Source organism: Pongo abelii, chromosome 23 (assembly GCF_028885655.2).
Source record: "Pongo abelii isolate AG06213 chromosome 23, NHGRI_mPonAbe1-v2.0_pri, whole genome shotgun sequence".
NCBI lineage: Eukaryota > Metazoa > Chordata > Mammalia > Primates > Hominidae > Pongo > Pongo abelii.
The window spans coordinates 46,215,604-46,227,911 of NC_085929.1; the positions used below are offsets into that span (position 1 = coordinate 46,215,604).

Sequence of the window (12,308 nt, forward strand, 5' to 3'; positions counted from 1 at the left end):
TTATTAAACCGGAATTCTGGAGCTCATCCCTATTTAGAGATAGAGTCTTACTATGTTGTCCAGGGTGGCCTTGAACTCCTGGGCTCAAGCAATCCTCCTGCTTCAGTCTCATGAGTAGCTAAAACTACAGGCCCCACTGCACCTGGCTTCAATCCCATTTTTAACATTTTTTTTTTTTTTAAGGTTTTCTTTTTTTTTTCTTTTACCCTAAGTTCCGAGATACGTGTGCAGAATGTGCAGGCTTGTTACGTAGGTATACATGTGCCATGATGGTTTGCTGCACCTATCAACCTGTGTTCTAGGTTTTAAGCCCCACATGCATTAGGTATTTGTTCTAATGCTCTCCCTCTCCTTGTCCCCCCACCCCCCAACAAGCCCCAGTGTGTGATGTTCCCCTCCCTGTGTCCATGTGTTCTCGTTGTTCAACTCCCACTTATGAGAACATGAGGTGTTTGGTTTTCTGTTCCTGTGTTAGTTTGCTGAGAATGATGGCTTTCAGCTTCATCCATGTCCCTGCAAAGGACATGATCTCATTCTTTTTTATGGCTGCATAATATTCCATGGTGTATATGTGCCACAGTTTCTTTATCCAGTGTATCATTGATGGGCATTTGGGTTGGTTCCAAGTCTTTGCTACTGTAAATAGTGCTGCAATAAACATACGTGTGCATGTATCTTTATAGTAGAATAATTTATAACCCTTTGGGCATATACCCAGTAATGGGACTGCTGGGTCAAGTGGTATTTCTGGTTCTAGATCCTTGAGGAATTGCCACACTGTCTTCCCCAATTGTTGAACTAATTTACACTCCCACCAACAGTGTAAAAGCATTTCTATTTCTGCACAGCCTTGCCAGCATCTGTTGTATCCTGACTTTTTAATAATCGCCATTCTGGCTGGCATGAGATGGTATCTCATCATGGTTTTGATTTGCATTTCTCTAATGACCGGTGATGATGAGCTTTTTTTTCATATGTTTGTTGGCTGCATAAATTGTCTTCTTTTGAGAAGTGTCTGTTCATATCCTTCGCCTAATTTTTGATGGGCCAACCCCCATTTTTAACTAATCTCTGAGTCCTGGAACCTTTTCCACTTCTCTTACGTCTGTCAACTTTTTCCCATCTCTCCTTTCTCACCCTACTGCTTCTAGCTTATGTCAAGCCATGGCTTGGCTTGCTGGTTGCTCGAGGGAGGTCTGTTTGGTGGTGAGAGGTCAGTAATATGCAGCATGGTGGGAAAGGACTAGAAGTAGAAAGGAGTGAGGTCATTATTTGCCTAAACTAGGGTGACGGCTGGGTGACTGGTACAGAGTGGGCAGGAATGAGACCCAGAGAAGACAGAACAGACCAACAGGGCCTAGGAACTGGATGTTGGGGAGAGAGGAAGAGGAAAGACCCAAGTGGCATCTGGAGCTACTGGTGCCATTACCAGAAAGAGAAAAGCAGAGGAGAGGCTGGGAGGAAGATGATGAGCTCATGATTTGTTGTGGGGTTCAAAACAGAAAATGTGTGCAAAAGTGCTTTGATATCTACAAATTGCTACACAAATGCAGTGATTATTTCACGACATTTAGATAACACGATAATCTTGTTAATGATAATCCTGGCAACGATACATGCTTTAGGGATTGATACAGCTATCAGGCACATTCTGTTAGGAACTGAACAAAATAATTCATCTGTCCAAAGTAGTACACGTATAATCTAGAAATAGAATCCAAGATTCTCATCCAACCCTGCCATCCATTTGTTCAATCCCTTTGAACCTGTATGTGAGAAATTCTTCCAGTATGTGCTCTCTCTCATGCCCTGTTGTGGCTAAGAGCGTGGGCTCTGAATCTGAATCCCAACTTTGCCACTTAGTAGCTGGGTGACCTTAAGCAAGTTGCTTAGACTCTCTGTGCCTCAATTTCCTTTAAAGGCGCTATTGTACCTATAAAGTAGGTATAATAAAATAAAATAGGTATAATAGTAGTCCCTACCTCAAAGGATTGTGGTGGGGACTGAGTGGGTTAATACATGTAAAGTTCTTTTAAAATAATGCATGGCACATAGCATGCACCCAGGAGTCTCCTAATTGCCCTCCCTGTCCTGCCTTGGCCTCTGCTGTCCGTTCTCAACACAAGAGCCAGTAGGAGCCTTTAAAACACTCCACAGCACACATCACGCTTCTGCTCAAGAGCTCTAATATGCCCTTTCCTGCATAAGACCATAGGCCTTATGGTGGCCTAGAAGCCCTATCCCCTTACCTCTCGGCTGTCCTCTCCTGCCACATCCCATTCCACACATGCTGGCCGCCTGCCAGTCTGTGAATCTCTCAGCTATAAGCCAGGGCCTTTGCACTAGCTGTACCCCCCACCTGGAAGGCACATCCCGGAGATCCTTATGGCAAACTCTTTACCTTCTTCAGTCTTCGCCCAAGTATGACCAAACCGTAAGCCTCTTCCAGTCGCCCAGCCCTTTCTATCCCTTCCCGGCTCTGGTATCTTCACAGCACATGTTTGTTGCTAATAATATGCTACATAACTGACTTATTGTGTTTACCGTGGATTTTCTCTCTCCGGTCCACGAGAATGCAAGCTCCACAAGGGCAGGGCTTTAAAAAAATATCTTATTAACGAATGCATCTTAAGCACCTAGAGCAGAGGCTGCATTCAGTAATATTAGTGACATTGAAGAGATGTTTGTTTCTAATAGTAAGAATATCTCCAAGCTGTTCATCCATCCTTGGGAACTCAGAAAGCATCTCCCACAGACACCATCCCTGGATGGCAGTCTGGCCACCTGTGGCCTGCGGCAGGCGTGGATGGATGCGCTCAGGTCTCACCTTTGCTAGACCTGCCAGTCCCTCCTCCTGGAATGGCCTTTCTGTTCATCTTTGTAAGTCCATGTCTTTTATTTTGAAGGGGTAGATTTTCCAGGCTACCAATAGCTTAGACTTCTAATTCTGTCCAAGAGGCTTTTGCTAAATCAATTAGAATGCTTTCTAAATCCCAAATATTCTATAGGAAGACTCATCTTACTAAATTCAGAACTAGAACAATCTTTATGAATAATAACCTGTGAGATGACCCAAAATGTAAAATCGAAGTAGACTTTTCGTATATTGTCTCCTCAGCAGCAATATAGACTGATGATTTGCTAATTTAATTGATGGTTTATTTAATCAGTGATAGTGAATAATAAAAAATGCTCACCTTATCAACAGACAAGCTGATATAGATAGCTCAACATTGCTTTTACCACCTTTATGATGTGCTGAAAGCTTTTCAGTTAAATAAATGAACCATGACATAAGAACAGAAATGTGAAGGAAGTATAATTTATCCGATTTCTGACTGTGCAACTCTATGCAGACCCAACAGGATATTGGACCAAAAAATGTACAGGCAGTATTTTAATGATTTAGCTTGACCATGTGGCATATCCCATACATAATGCAATAATACTCCTTTATCTTTGCCCTCTGTGATTCAAGTTCTAGGATGTTTCCTCCTCCATGCTATAGGAGTTCTGTGTTACAAGAAAAATGTAGTATACAGTATAGGGGACAAGTTCTCAACTGCAGCCCTAGTGAACACACAGACGGTGGTATGTTATAATGGAATTTTACTGTTTGAATAGCTGCAAATGCCTGAAGCCATAATTCTGCAATAATTACCATATCTTTGAGAACTTCTGCACCATCAGTGAGAAAACAGAATTCAAAATTACCAAACAAAATCATCTTGAAAACCTAGTTTCTTCTGAGCCAATTTTCTCTTTTCTAAGCCTGCCTGCTGATAAAAGGTGGCACATATCTTCTGGCTTAACAATAATATGCTTGGCCTCCTTAAATTACTTGGTGTTCTGCAAGAAATAAAAATCTCTCAAATCTACACATCTAAACCCTTTTATCACATCTCAGAATCTATTGTATTAAAAATAAAGCAAAACCTAGAAAACCAGTCCCCAGTATATTGAATATGTAACTGATTCACCCAGTTGTTCTCAGTATTCCCTTTCTCTTTAAAATGAAAGCACACAAAAGGAGGGACTCCTTGTATATTCAGGGCAAACCATTGTCACAAAGAACTCATTTGGAATGGATTTTGGAAACTCTTTAGTCTCCAGATTTCTCTGACACTCTATTTTTCAATACGATCCATTTACTTGTCACTCAGTCTTTTTCTTTTATTCAGTCTGCACAGGTCACCTAACCATCACCTACTGTGTCACTGCATAAAATCTGAAACTGTAGTGATTCAAATTTCTGACCCACCACTAGTTTTGTACATCCTGTATTCAAGCCCATCAAGTTCTCTCTTGCCCCCAGCTTTTGAACATGCTGTCCTCTCTGCCTAGAAAGCACTCTCTCCCCTAACTCATTTTGCTGGACTGACTCCTAGTTATCCTTCAGGATTCCATTTGGACTTCATTTCCTCCACGCAGCATCCCCTGAGGCCCTAATCGGAGCTGGTTGTCCCGCTTTATCAGGCTCTGCCACACCACGCTGTGCTCAAATTTATAGGACCTACATATTGACAGTAACTACCCACTTAGCTGTCTGTGTCTCCACTGGACCAGCTCCGAAGGCAGTGAGCACACCCATCCTGCTCACTATGGTGTCCTCAGTGTCTAGCAAACTGCCTACTCATCATAGGTGCTTAATACATATTTAAAGAATGAACACATCAGTAATTTGACAGTAAGCAAACTGTAAAATATTTTTATAACTGCCTTATAAAGTAGGATCCTCAAGTTCCAAAGTACTTAAGAGAATAACATCTAATGAAGTATTTTTAACCTAATTACCAAGTCAATCAGAATACAGCCACTCTTAATTTAAGCCAACTTTGTTCTCTTCATTTAATGGAATTGGCTAAATAGAGGCTCAAATAAGTGCTTGTTAATTATACTAATTAACAAAGGTTTGCATGGTTGCATTAAAATATATGTGCTCTCTAAAACCTAGTTAAAATCTGAGGTTACCATGTGCATGTAGTGAGCTCAGAGTAAGGAAGGTAGTTTCTTAAAGGGATAGTTGTTGCTGCCTCAGTTATTTGTGGGGTTTCTCTGAGTATTCAAGACACCCAGTGCTGCACCTTTTGGTTAGGGGGATGGGGAGGGAGGAATGCTTATCTCTGGAGGCTTTTTCCCTTCTTCATTCTTAGTAATGTACAGCTAAGAAATTTTACAGCCAGTACAAAAAGGGGATGCTGCATCCCAGTAGTAACTCCCTAGAAATCCACTGGCAGATTTCCCAGATGTATGAAGAAAGCCCATGGATGATGTCTTCATATTTAATTCTTATTTTATTTTATAAAGAAGTTTACTTGCATTCCCTTTTGTATTCTCAGGGCCTGGTACAGAGCCTTACAATAGTAGGTACTCAGACAGGCACCTGATAGGTAAATGATCACAGAAGCCACCTTTCCCTAAAGGCATTTGCTGAGTCCAACAAATTCCAACTTCCATTTTGATGGTGAAAGAACAGAAATCACCTTCATAAAAGGTGGGAAGTCTAACACGAGATGCTCCTTACAATAAAGGGAAATCTAATAGCTATGCAGTGAGAATGAATTGGAGATAAACCAACTCTTATGAGGAATTTAAGTCTGGGATTAACCTAGGTGTTCTCGAGAACTTTAAGCCGTGACCTTAATTGACTTAACCTATGTGGGAGTACACCAGGCACTTGGCAGAAATAAAAAGCAGGTTCTTGTATTATTCATACAAATAATTTTCCAAGTGTCATGACCAGCTCATAGTCAAAGATAATCAGGCACACAAGGAAATGCAACACCATGAGTACAAACCAGTGGAGATATCAAATTAACAAAAACTAAGATCTAAACAACTTTTGCTGTTATTAGTTTATCAATATGCATGAAAATTAGGAAATGTACCTCTCTACTTCTTCATAATAGGAATTAGAATATATTTGGAGCCAAAAGACAGTGAAAATACTGCATACCAAAACTCCTGGTAAAGTGGTACAGACACTTTGGAAAATAGTTTGGCAGTTCTTCAGCAAGGTAAACATAAGAGTTACCATATGACTCAGCAATTCCACTTCTAGGTATATGCCCAAGAGAAGTGAAACACATTCACACAGATGTTCACAGCACCATTATTCACAATAGCCAAATAGTGTAAAGAACCCAAATGTCCACCAACTGATGAATGGATAAACAAAACGTGGTATATCCATACAATGGATATTACTCAGCCACAAAAAGAATGTAAGCTACATGCTAAAACAGGAATGAATCTCAAAAAATTATGCTACGAAGTCAAACACAAAAAGCTATATTATATAATTCCATTTGTATGAAATAGCCAAAATAAGCAGATTCATGGAAACAGACAGTAAATGAATGGTTGCTGGGGCTTGGAGGAGGGGGTTGTGGGGAGCAGCTGCTAATGGGGATGGGTACCTTTTTGTGATGACCTAAATGTTCTGGAATTAGATAATGGTGATGGCTGTGCAACCTTGTGAATACAGTAGAAATCACTGAATTATATACCTTAAAAAGGTAAATTTTATGGTATGTGAATTATATTTCAACTTTAAAGGCTTGGTGGGATGCAGCTATACATTTAAGCTATTTATAATCTTAAATACATATATTAAATGATTATTACTAGTTTGCTGGTAAGAGTACTCTCTAGTTTACTTAATATTCTTTTTTTTTTTTTTGGACAGGGTTTTACTCTGTCTCCCAGGCTACAGTGCAGTGGTGCGATCACAGCTCACTGCCACCTCAATTTCTCAGGCCCAAACAATCCTCCCATCTCAGCCTCCTGAGTAGCTGGGACCACAGGCACATGCCACCATGCCCGGCTAAATTTTCTATTTTTTGTAGAGACACAGTCCAGCTATGTTGCCCAGGCTGGTCTCGAACTCCTAGGTTCAAGTGACCCTCCCACCTCGGCCTTCCAAAGTGCTGGGATTACAGGCATGAACCACCATGCCTGGCCTAATATTCTTACCAGTAAGAATTCTATACTAGTTTGGTTACTATTCTTAATAGTAAAGATATACTTGAAAATATCTGCAATAAACATTGACTTATAAAACTATAGCAAATTTTAAAAGAACCAAGTAGAAGTCTAGAAATAAAAAAAATAATAACCTAATTAAAACCTGATGGATGATTTGACAATGGACTAGACATAGCTGAAGAGAGGAATGATTAACTGGAAGGTAAGTTGGATAATAATTACCCTTGATCATGTAATTAGTGTGTTCACCATAAATGTTGTGAAGTGTCAAAATGTCTGCAACTTACCTTCACATAGTTCAGTAAAACATGTCTCTCTATTAATATAATGCATATGTAAACATGTTTAGCAACAGAGGGAGATAAGGCGAACATGGCAAAATGTTAACAACTGGTGAATCTATGTAAAGGGCATATATTCAATGTACAATTGTATACTCTTGGTTTCCAAACACAACACACTGTTGTTTAATTCTACCTGGTGATGGCTTGTTCTCAGTTTCCTTCATTGGCTCTTCAACTTTTTCTTAATCTCTTTGTTATAATCGCCTAGGACTCAGGCCTTCAACTTCTCTCCATGATCATGTTTACCCTGTTGGTCATTTCATTTTGTCTCATAGTTTTAAATAACCACCAAATCCTAACTGCCTGCCTCCATTCCAATCTAGACTCCCTCACAGACTCGGCTTTCACATCCAGGTGCCTACTTGGCTATCTAACAGATAATTGAAATTAACACATCAAAAATTGAATGTCTCTAAATTTTCTCTACCTATAGCCTTCCTCATCTCAGTTGATGGCAAGGTCATCTTGAATTTCAGTTGCTTGGTCCAATACTTTGAATTTGTCATTGACTCTTCTTTATCTTATAAATATTTTGTCCAATCCATTAGTGAATCCCTGAACTAATAACTTCTCACTCACCCTCACTGTGCCCACCCTGCTTTGAGCCATCATCAGCTCTTATCTGGATACCTGCAACAGCCTGCTATTTGGCTTACCTGCCTCACCCCATGTTCTTGTACCAGTTCCCCTGCCAAAGCAAGAGCAATCATTTAGAATCAAAGTTGCCGGGCACAGTGGCTCACACCTGTAATCCTACCACTTTGGGAGGCCAAGGCGGGCGGATCACGAGGTCAAGAGATCAAGACCATCCTGCCCAACATGGTGAAACTACTAAAAATACAAAAATTAGCCGGGCGTGGTGGCGGGCACCTGTAATGCAGCTACTCGGGAGGCTGAGGCAGGAGAATTGCTTGAACCCGGGAGGCGGAGGTTGCAGTGAGCCAAGATCGCACCATTGCACTCCAGCATGGGCAACAAAGCAAGACTCCATCTCAAAAAAAAAAAAAAAAATCAAAGGTCACATATTATTTTATATCCTAAACCCCATCCTAATTTTTATTTTCACAGAGTAGAAGCCAAAATCTCTAACAATTTTTTTTTTTTTTTTTTTGAGATGGAGTCTCACTCTGTTGCCCAGTGGCTGGAGTGCAGTGGCACGATCTTGGCTCACTGCAAGCTCCACCTCCCGAGTTCAAGCGATTCTCTGCCTTAGCCTCCCGAGTAGCTGGGATTACAGGTGCTTGCCACCATGCCCGGCTAATTTTTTTTTGTATTTTTAGTAGAGATGCGATTTCACCATCTTGCCCAGGCTGGTCTTGAACTCCTGACCTCGTGATCCACCTGCCTCGGCCTCCCAAAGTGCTGGGATTACAGACATGAGCTACCATGCCAGGTCTCTAACAGTGGTTTTTAAGAACCTATGTCATCTGTCATCTTTGCTCCATGACCTTGAACTCCGTCTACTCTCCCCTTTGCTCACTTCACTCCAGCCACACCAGCTTTCTTGCCATTCTTCAACCACGCCAAATTCTTCCAGCTTTAAGGTCTCTTCACCGACAATTCCTTTATCTCCTAATCCAGTCTGCACGATGAAAACCAGTTTTAATTTGTCTGGGAGCAGGACCCTGGCATTAGTATATTTTAAAAATGTTTTGTATGTCTTCAAAATAATCAGGATTATTTTAGCCTCGAGTTGGTAATTGTTGAAACTGAGTGATGGGCACATGCAGCCCATTACACGATTCTCTCAGACAAATATAAAACAAAAGAAAAGCTTCTGCGGTGATTCCAGTGTGCAGCAGGGTTGGGAATCACTGACCTGTAATCCCCAAACTGGATTGTTTTGCCCATAAATAACTGAGACATTTCTATTTGAAAGGCTGTCTTAATGAATTAAAAAGATACACAGAAGATGAAAAATATCAAATTTATTTTCTGAAGTAGAATAAAAGGATGCATTTGAATTCACTTTGCAATATACATTGACAATAAAAACATTTGCCTCATGTCCTTCTTATTTCCATTTAACTCCTAACACTAGCATCTGGAAGAAAGAAAAGATTTCTGGCCCTTGGTTTGCAGAACCTAAAACTTGCAAAAGAACGTGTGAAATGTATACCCCCAAACTCGATCCTCCTAGGTCACCTCAGGCTTGTTAACAAGCTCCATACAGTTGAAAGATAAAGAGCTGCTTCCTGCCTCCTTATCCAAAAGCTCTTGAATAGTCATTTGCAGTTTGAGGTCTTACCACAATTTTCACTAATGCTTAACCCATTTGAGGTACAGAGCATGAAAGAATGAAATTCTCTTCTGTTTCAAATGAACTAATATCTAAATCTGAAATTATCAAAGGTGACATCTTTCCCTTTTAAAAAATAAACCACCCAAATGAAATTATTAGTTTGAAACATACTTGTTAATAAACCTGATAAGGAAAAATTAAACCATCCCCTTTTTTGCCATAGTAATATGAATTTACACAATGCTAACTTAAGTCTTGGGGAAGTGGAACCACACGAGTTCTATCAAAAATAGATATTGTGATGATTAGATCTGATCTGAGCTCCCCTCAGAAGACTGGGGGACCTGGGAAGACTGGCTTATTTGTGAACTATTCAGACTCATGCTCATCAAGTGGTTATTGATGACATTAAGTTCTTGGATCACTGTGCTCAGATATTCATGTAATCTAGCGATCACACATTTTACCTCCCTTAAAAGAACACTAACGGAATTCTTTGCTTCAGGTTCCTGGGGGAAGTCTTTGGTTGACTGAAAACCAGAACAGGACAGAGGGATGAACTGGTCTACATTTTGGGTGGAAAACTCTCCCCAGTGACTACTAGAAATATGATTTATATTCTTTTTAGCAGAATCAGAGTTATTTGGAAGATTGAGGCTATCATTTTCCTCTACATCATAAGACACTGGGCCCCTAGAAGCAAAGGCGTGATGCAGCTTGGCTGTCTTATCTTCATTTTTAAAGGAGGTAGAAGACAACTGTTGATGGGACAAAGTCCAGAAGGAAGGTCCAGCCAGAATCGGGGATAAGAGATGAACTGACTTCTCTGGAGAGGCTAAATCAGGAGATGACATGGATAGAGGAGAAAAGGAAGATGCTCCCTCAGAGGCAGTTGAAACTAAAATGTGTAAATGAGAGAAAAAAGATTTATGCAACATACAAATGAGAGTAATAGCTAAAATAATTTTATAATGTAAAAGCCTATCTGGAAGGGCTCAACATAAATAAACTGCTTAGAATTTTAAATGTTAACTATTCATAATAAGCTTAAAAAAAACCCAAAGCAGGAAACTAAGAAAATCTACAGATGTATTATATATCAATAATACCATGGAAATGAAACTAAAATAGAATTATCAATATTCATCTTGACTCATCTTGACTCAAACCCTGCCCAACATATTTTTACACTAAACTTAATCAGAGAGAGCAGAAAAGTATTAAACCCCATTCTACTGACTGCCAGCATTTTAAGTTGGTATTTAAAGTAGAAAGTGTGAGAAACCTGTAACAGATTTCTTCAATTTTTTTATTTTTTTTCCTGTAGAGATTATTATGGCAAAATGAACTACCAACTACAAGTACCCAAAAGTTAGTGAAACAAATATTTTTCTCTCTATAGTGAAAGACTGAAGTCCAACACATCTGAAATCTAGAACGCTTTAGCACATGTATATAATCATTTTTTTCTCACCAAGAAACTAAGTGAAGTCAAAAGCATTCTAAGCCTTTTTTTTCCATAAAATTACATATTTGGGAAAGTTTTTACTTCCTTTCTGGCAAAATCATATTAAATCTCCCACACTTCATTCTAAATCATTATTTCCCAAACTTTTCTGAGAAACACTGTGTTCCTTCAGATGTTAGAAGATGTTCTGTAAAAACAGGCTTCATAGTCAATACACCTGGGCAGTTGCATACTGTGCCTCCCAAAAGGAGATTAACAGTGTCCATCAGTGCATTTAAAGTTCTGAGAAATATTCGGTAATTTATTCAAGTGTCTTCCAAGCTTTCTTAAACATGGAACTTTTTTCTCTTCTTCCTGGAATATCTATTTACATTCACTTATGTGATACAAATTGGTAGAATCCAGTTCTAAACTCTTTGCAACGAACTCTGAACTTGCTACTTAAAAAAAAAATTTCATTGTAAGTCACAGAAGAGGGGAGTTGATGCTTACTAATGAGAACACATGGCTTATTTTTCGACATTATTTTATTTTGCTTTACATATTCATGTCCCTTCTAAACTAAATTGGACCTCCTGTAAAAACTATGGCCAGGGCAGGCAGCTTCTATTTTTTGCTTCAAAGCTTTCCATGGCCTATCTCCAGTTCTCAGGAAAAATTCCAATCACAAAACTTTTTTGGGGATGAAATATATTCTCAGCCGATGCAGCAGCAGGGACATGAAAAGGAAAGCAGGAACTTCATCAGCACATGGTCAAGAAAAGCCAAGAACAGTTAGGAATCTAGGTCAGGCTAATCGAGACAGACTATCTTTGGATTAAAAAGGTGGAAAGATGGTAGTGGGCATGTTAATGACGACAGCCATGAGAAGTAAACGTTTTGAGAACCTGCATGTCTGAAAATGTCTGTACTCTACTTTTAGGCTTAACGATAGTTTGGTTAAAGAATTCTAGGTCAGAAATCCTTCTTTCAGAATTTTGAAGGCCACATTTCACTATCTTCTTGTTTCTAGTATTGCTGTTCAGGGGTTAGAGCCATTCGAATTCTTTTTCATTGCATGTAACCTGTTTTATCTCTGAAGCATTACAGAATTTCCTCTTTGTTTCAGAGGGTTTGGAAGCTTCTCAGTGATGTGCCCTGAAGTGAGACTATTTTCACTCACTGAGGTCAACTCAATCAGGCAACCTATTTCCTTCAGCCCCAGAAAATTATTCTAAATGACTTAATCACTTATTTTCTCCTCTGTGTTTTCTCTGTTGTCTCTTTC

General features: G+C 39.6%; 1 protein-coding gene across 6 annotated transcripts in view; it reads right to left on the reverse strand.

Annotated features, from left to right (window-relative positions):
• ENTHD1 (ENTH domain containing 1) overlaps window positions 1-12,308 on the reverse strand; it is a 167,742-nt gene that overhangs the window by 6,309 nt on the left and 149,125 nt on the right. For 5 of the 6 annotated variants that reach the window (XM_024239971.3, XM_054543489.2, XM_054543487.2 and 2 more), the window contains one exon: window positions 9,240-10,471. The exons of the other annotated variant lie outside the window; for it this stretch is intronic. In XM_024239971.3, the coding sequence (XP_024095739.2) occupies window positions 9,879-10,471 (593 nt within the window). In that variant the 3' untranslated portion in view covers window positions 9,240-9,878. Of the gene's footprint in view, window positions 1-9,239; window positions 10,472-12,308 lie in introns of those variants that run through there. 6 annotated transcript variants of the gene reach the window in all.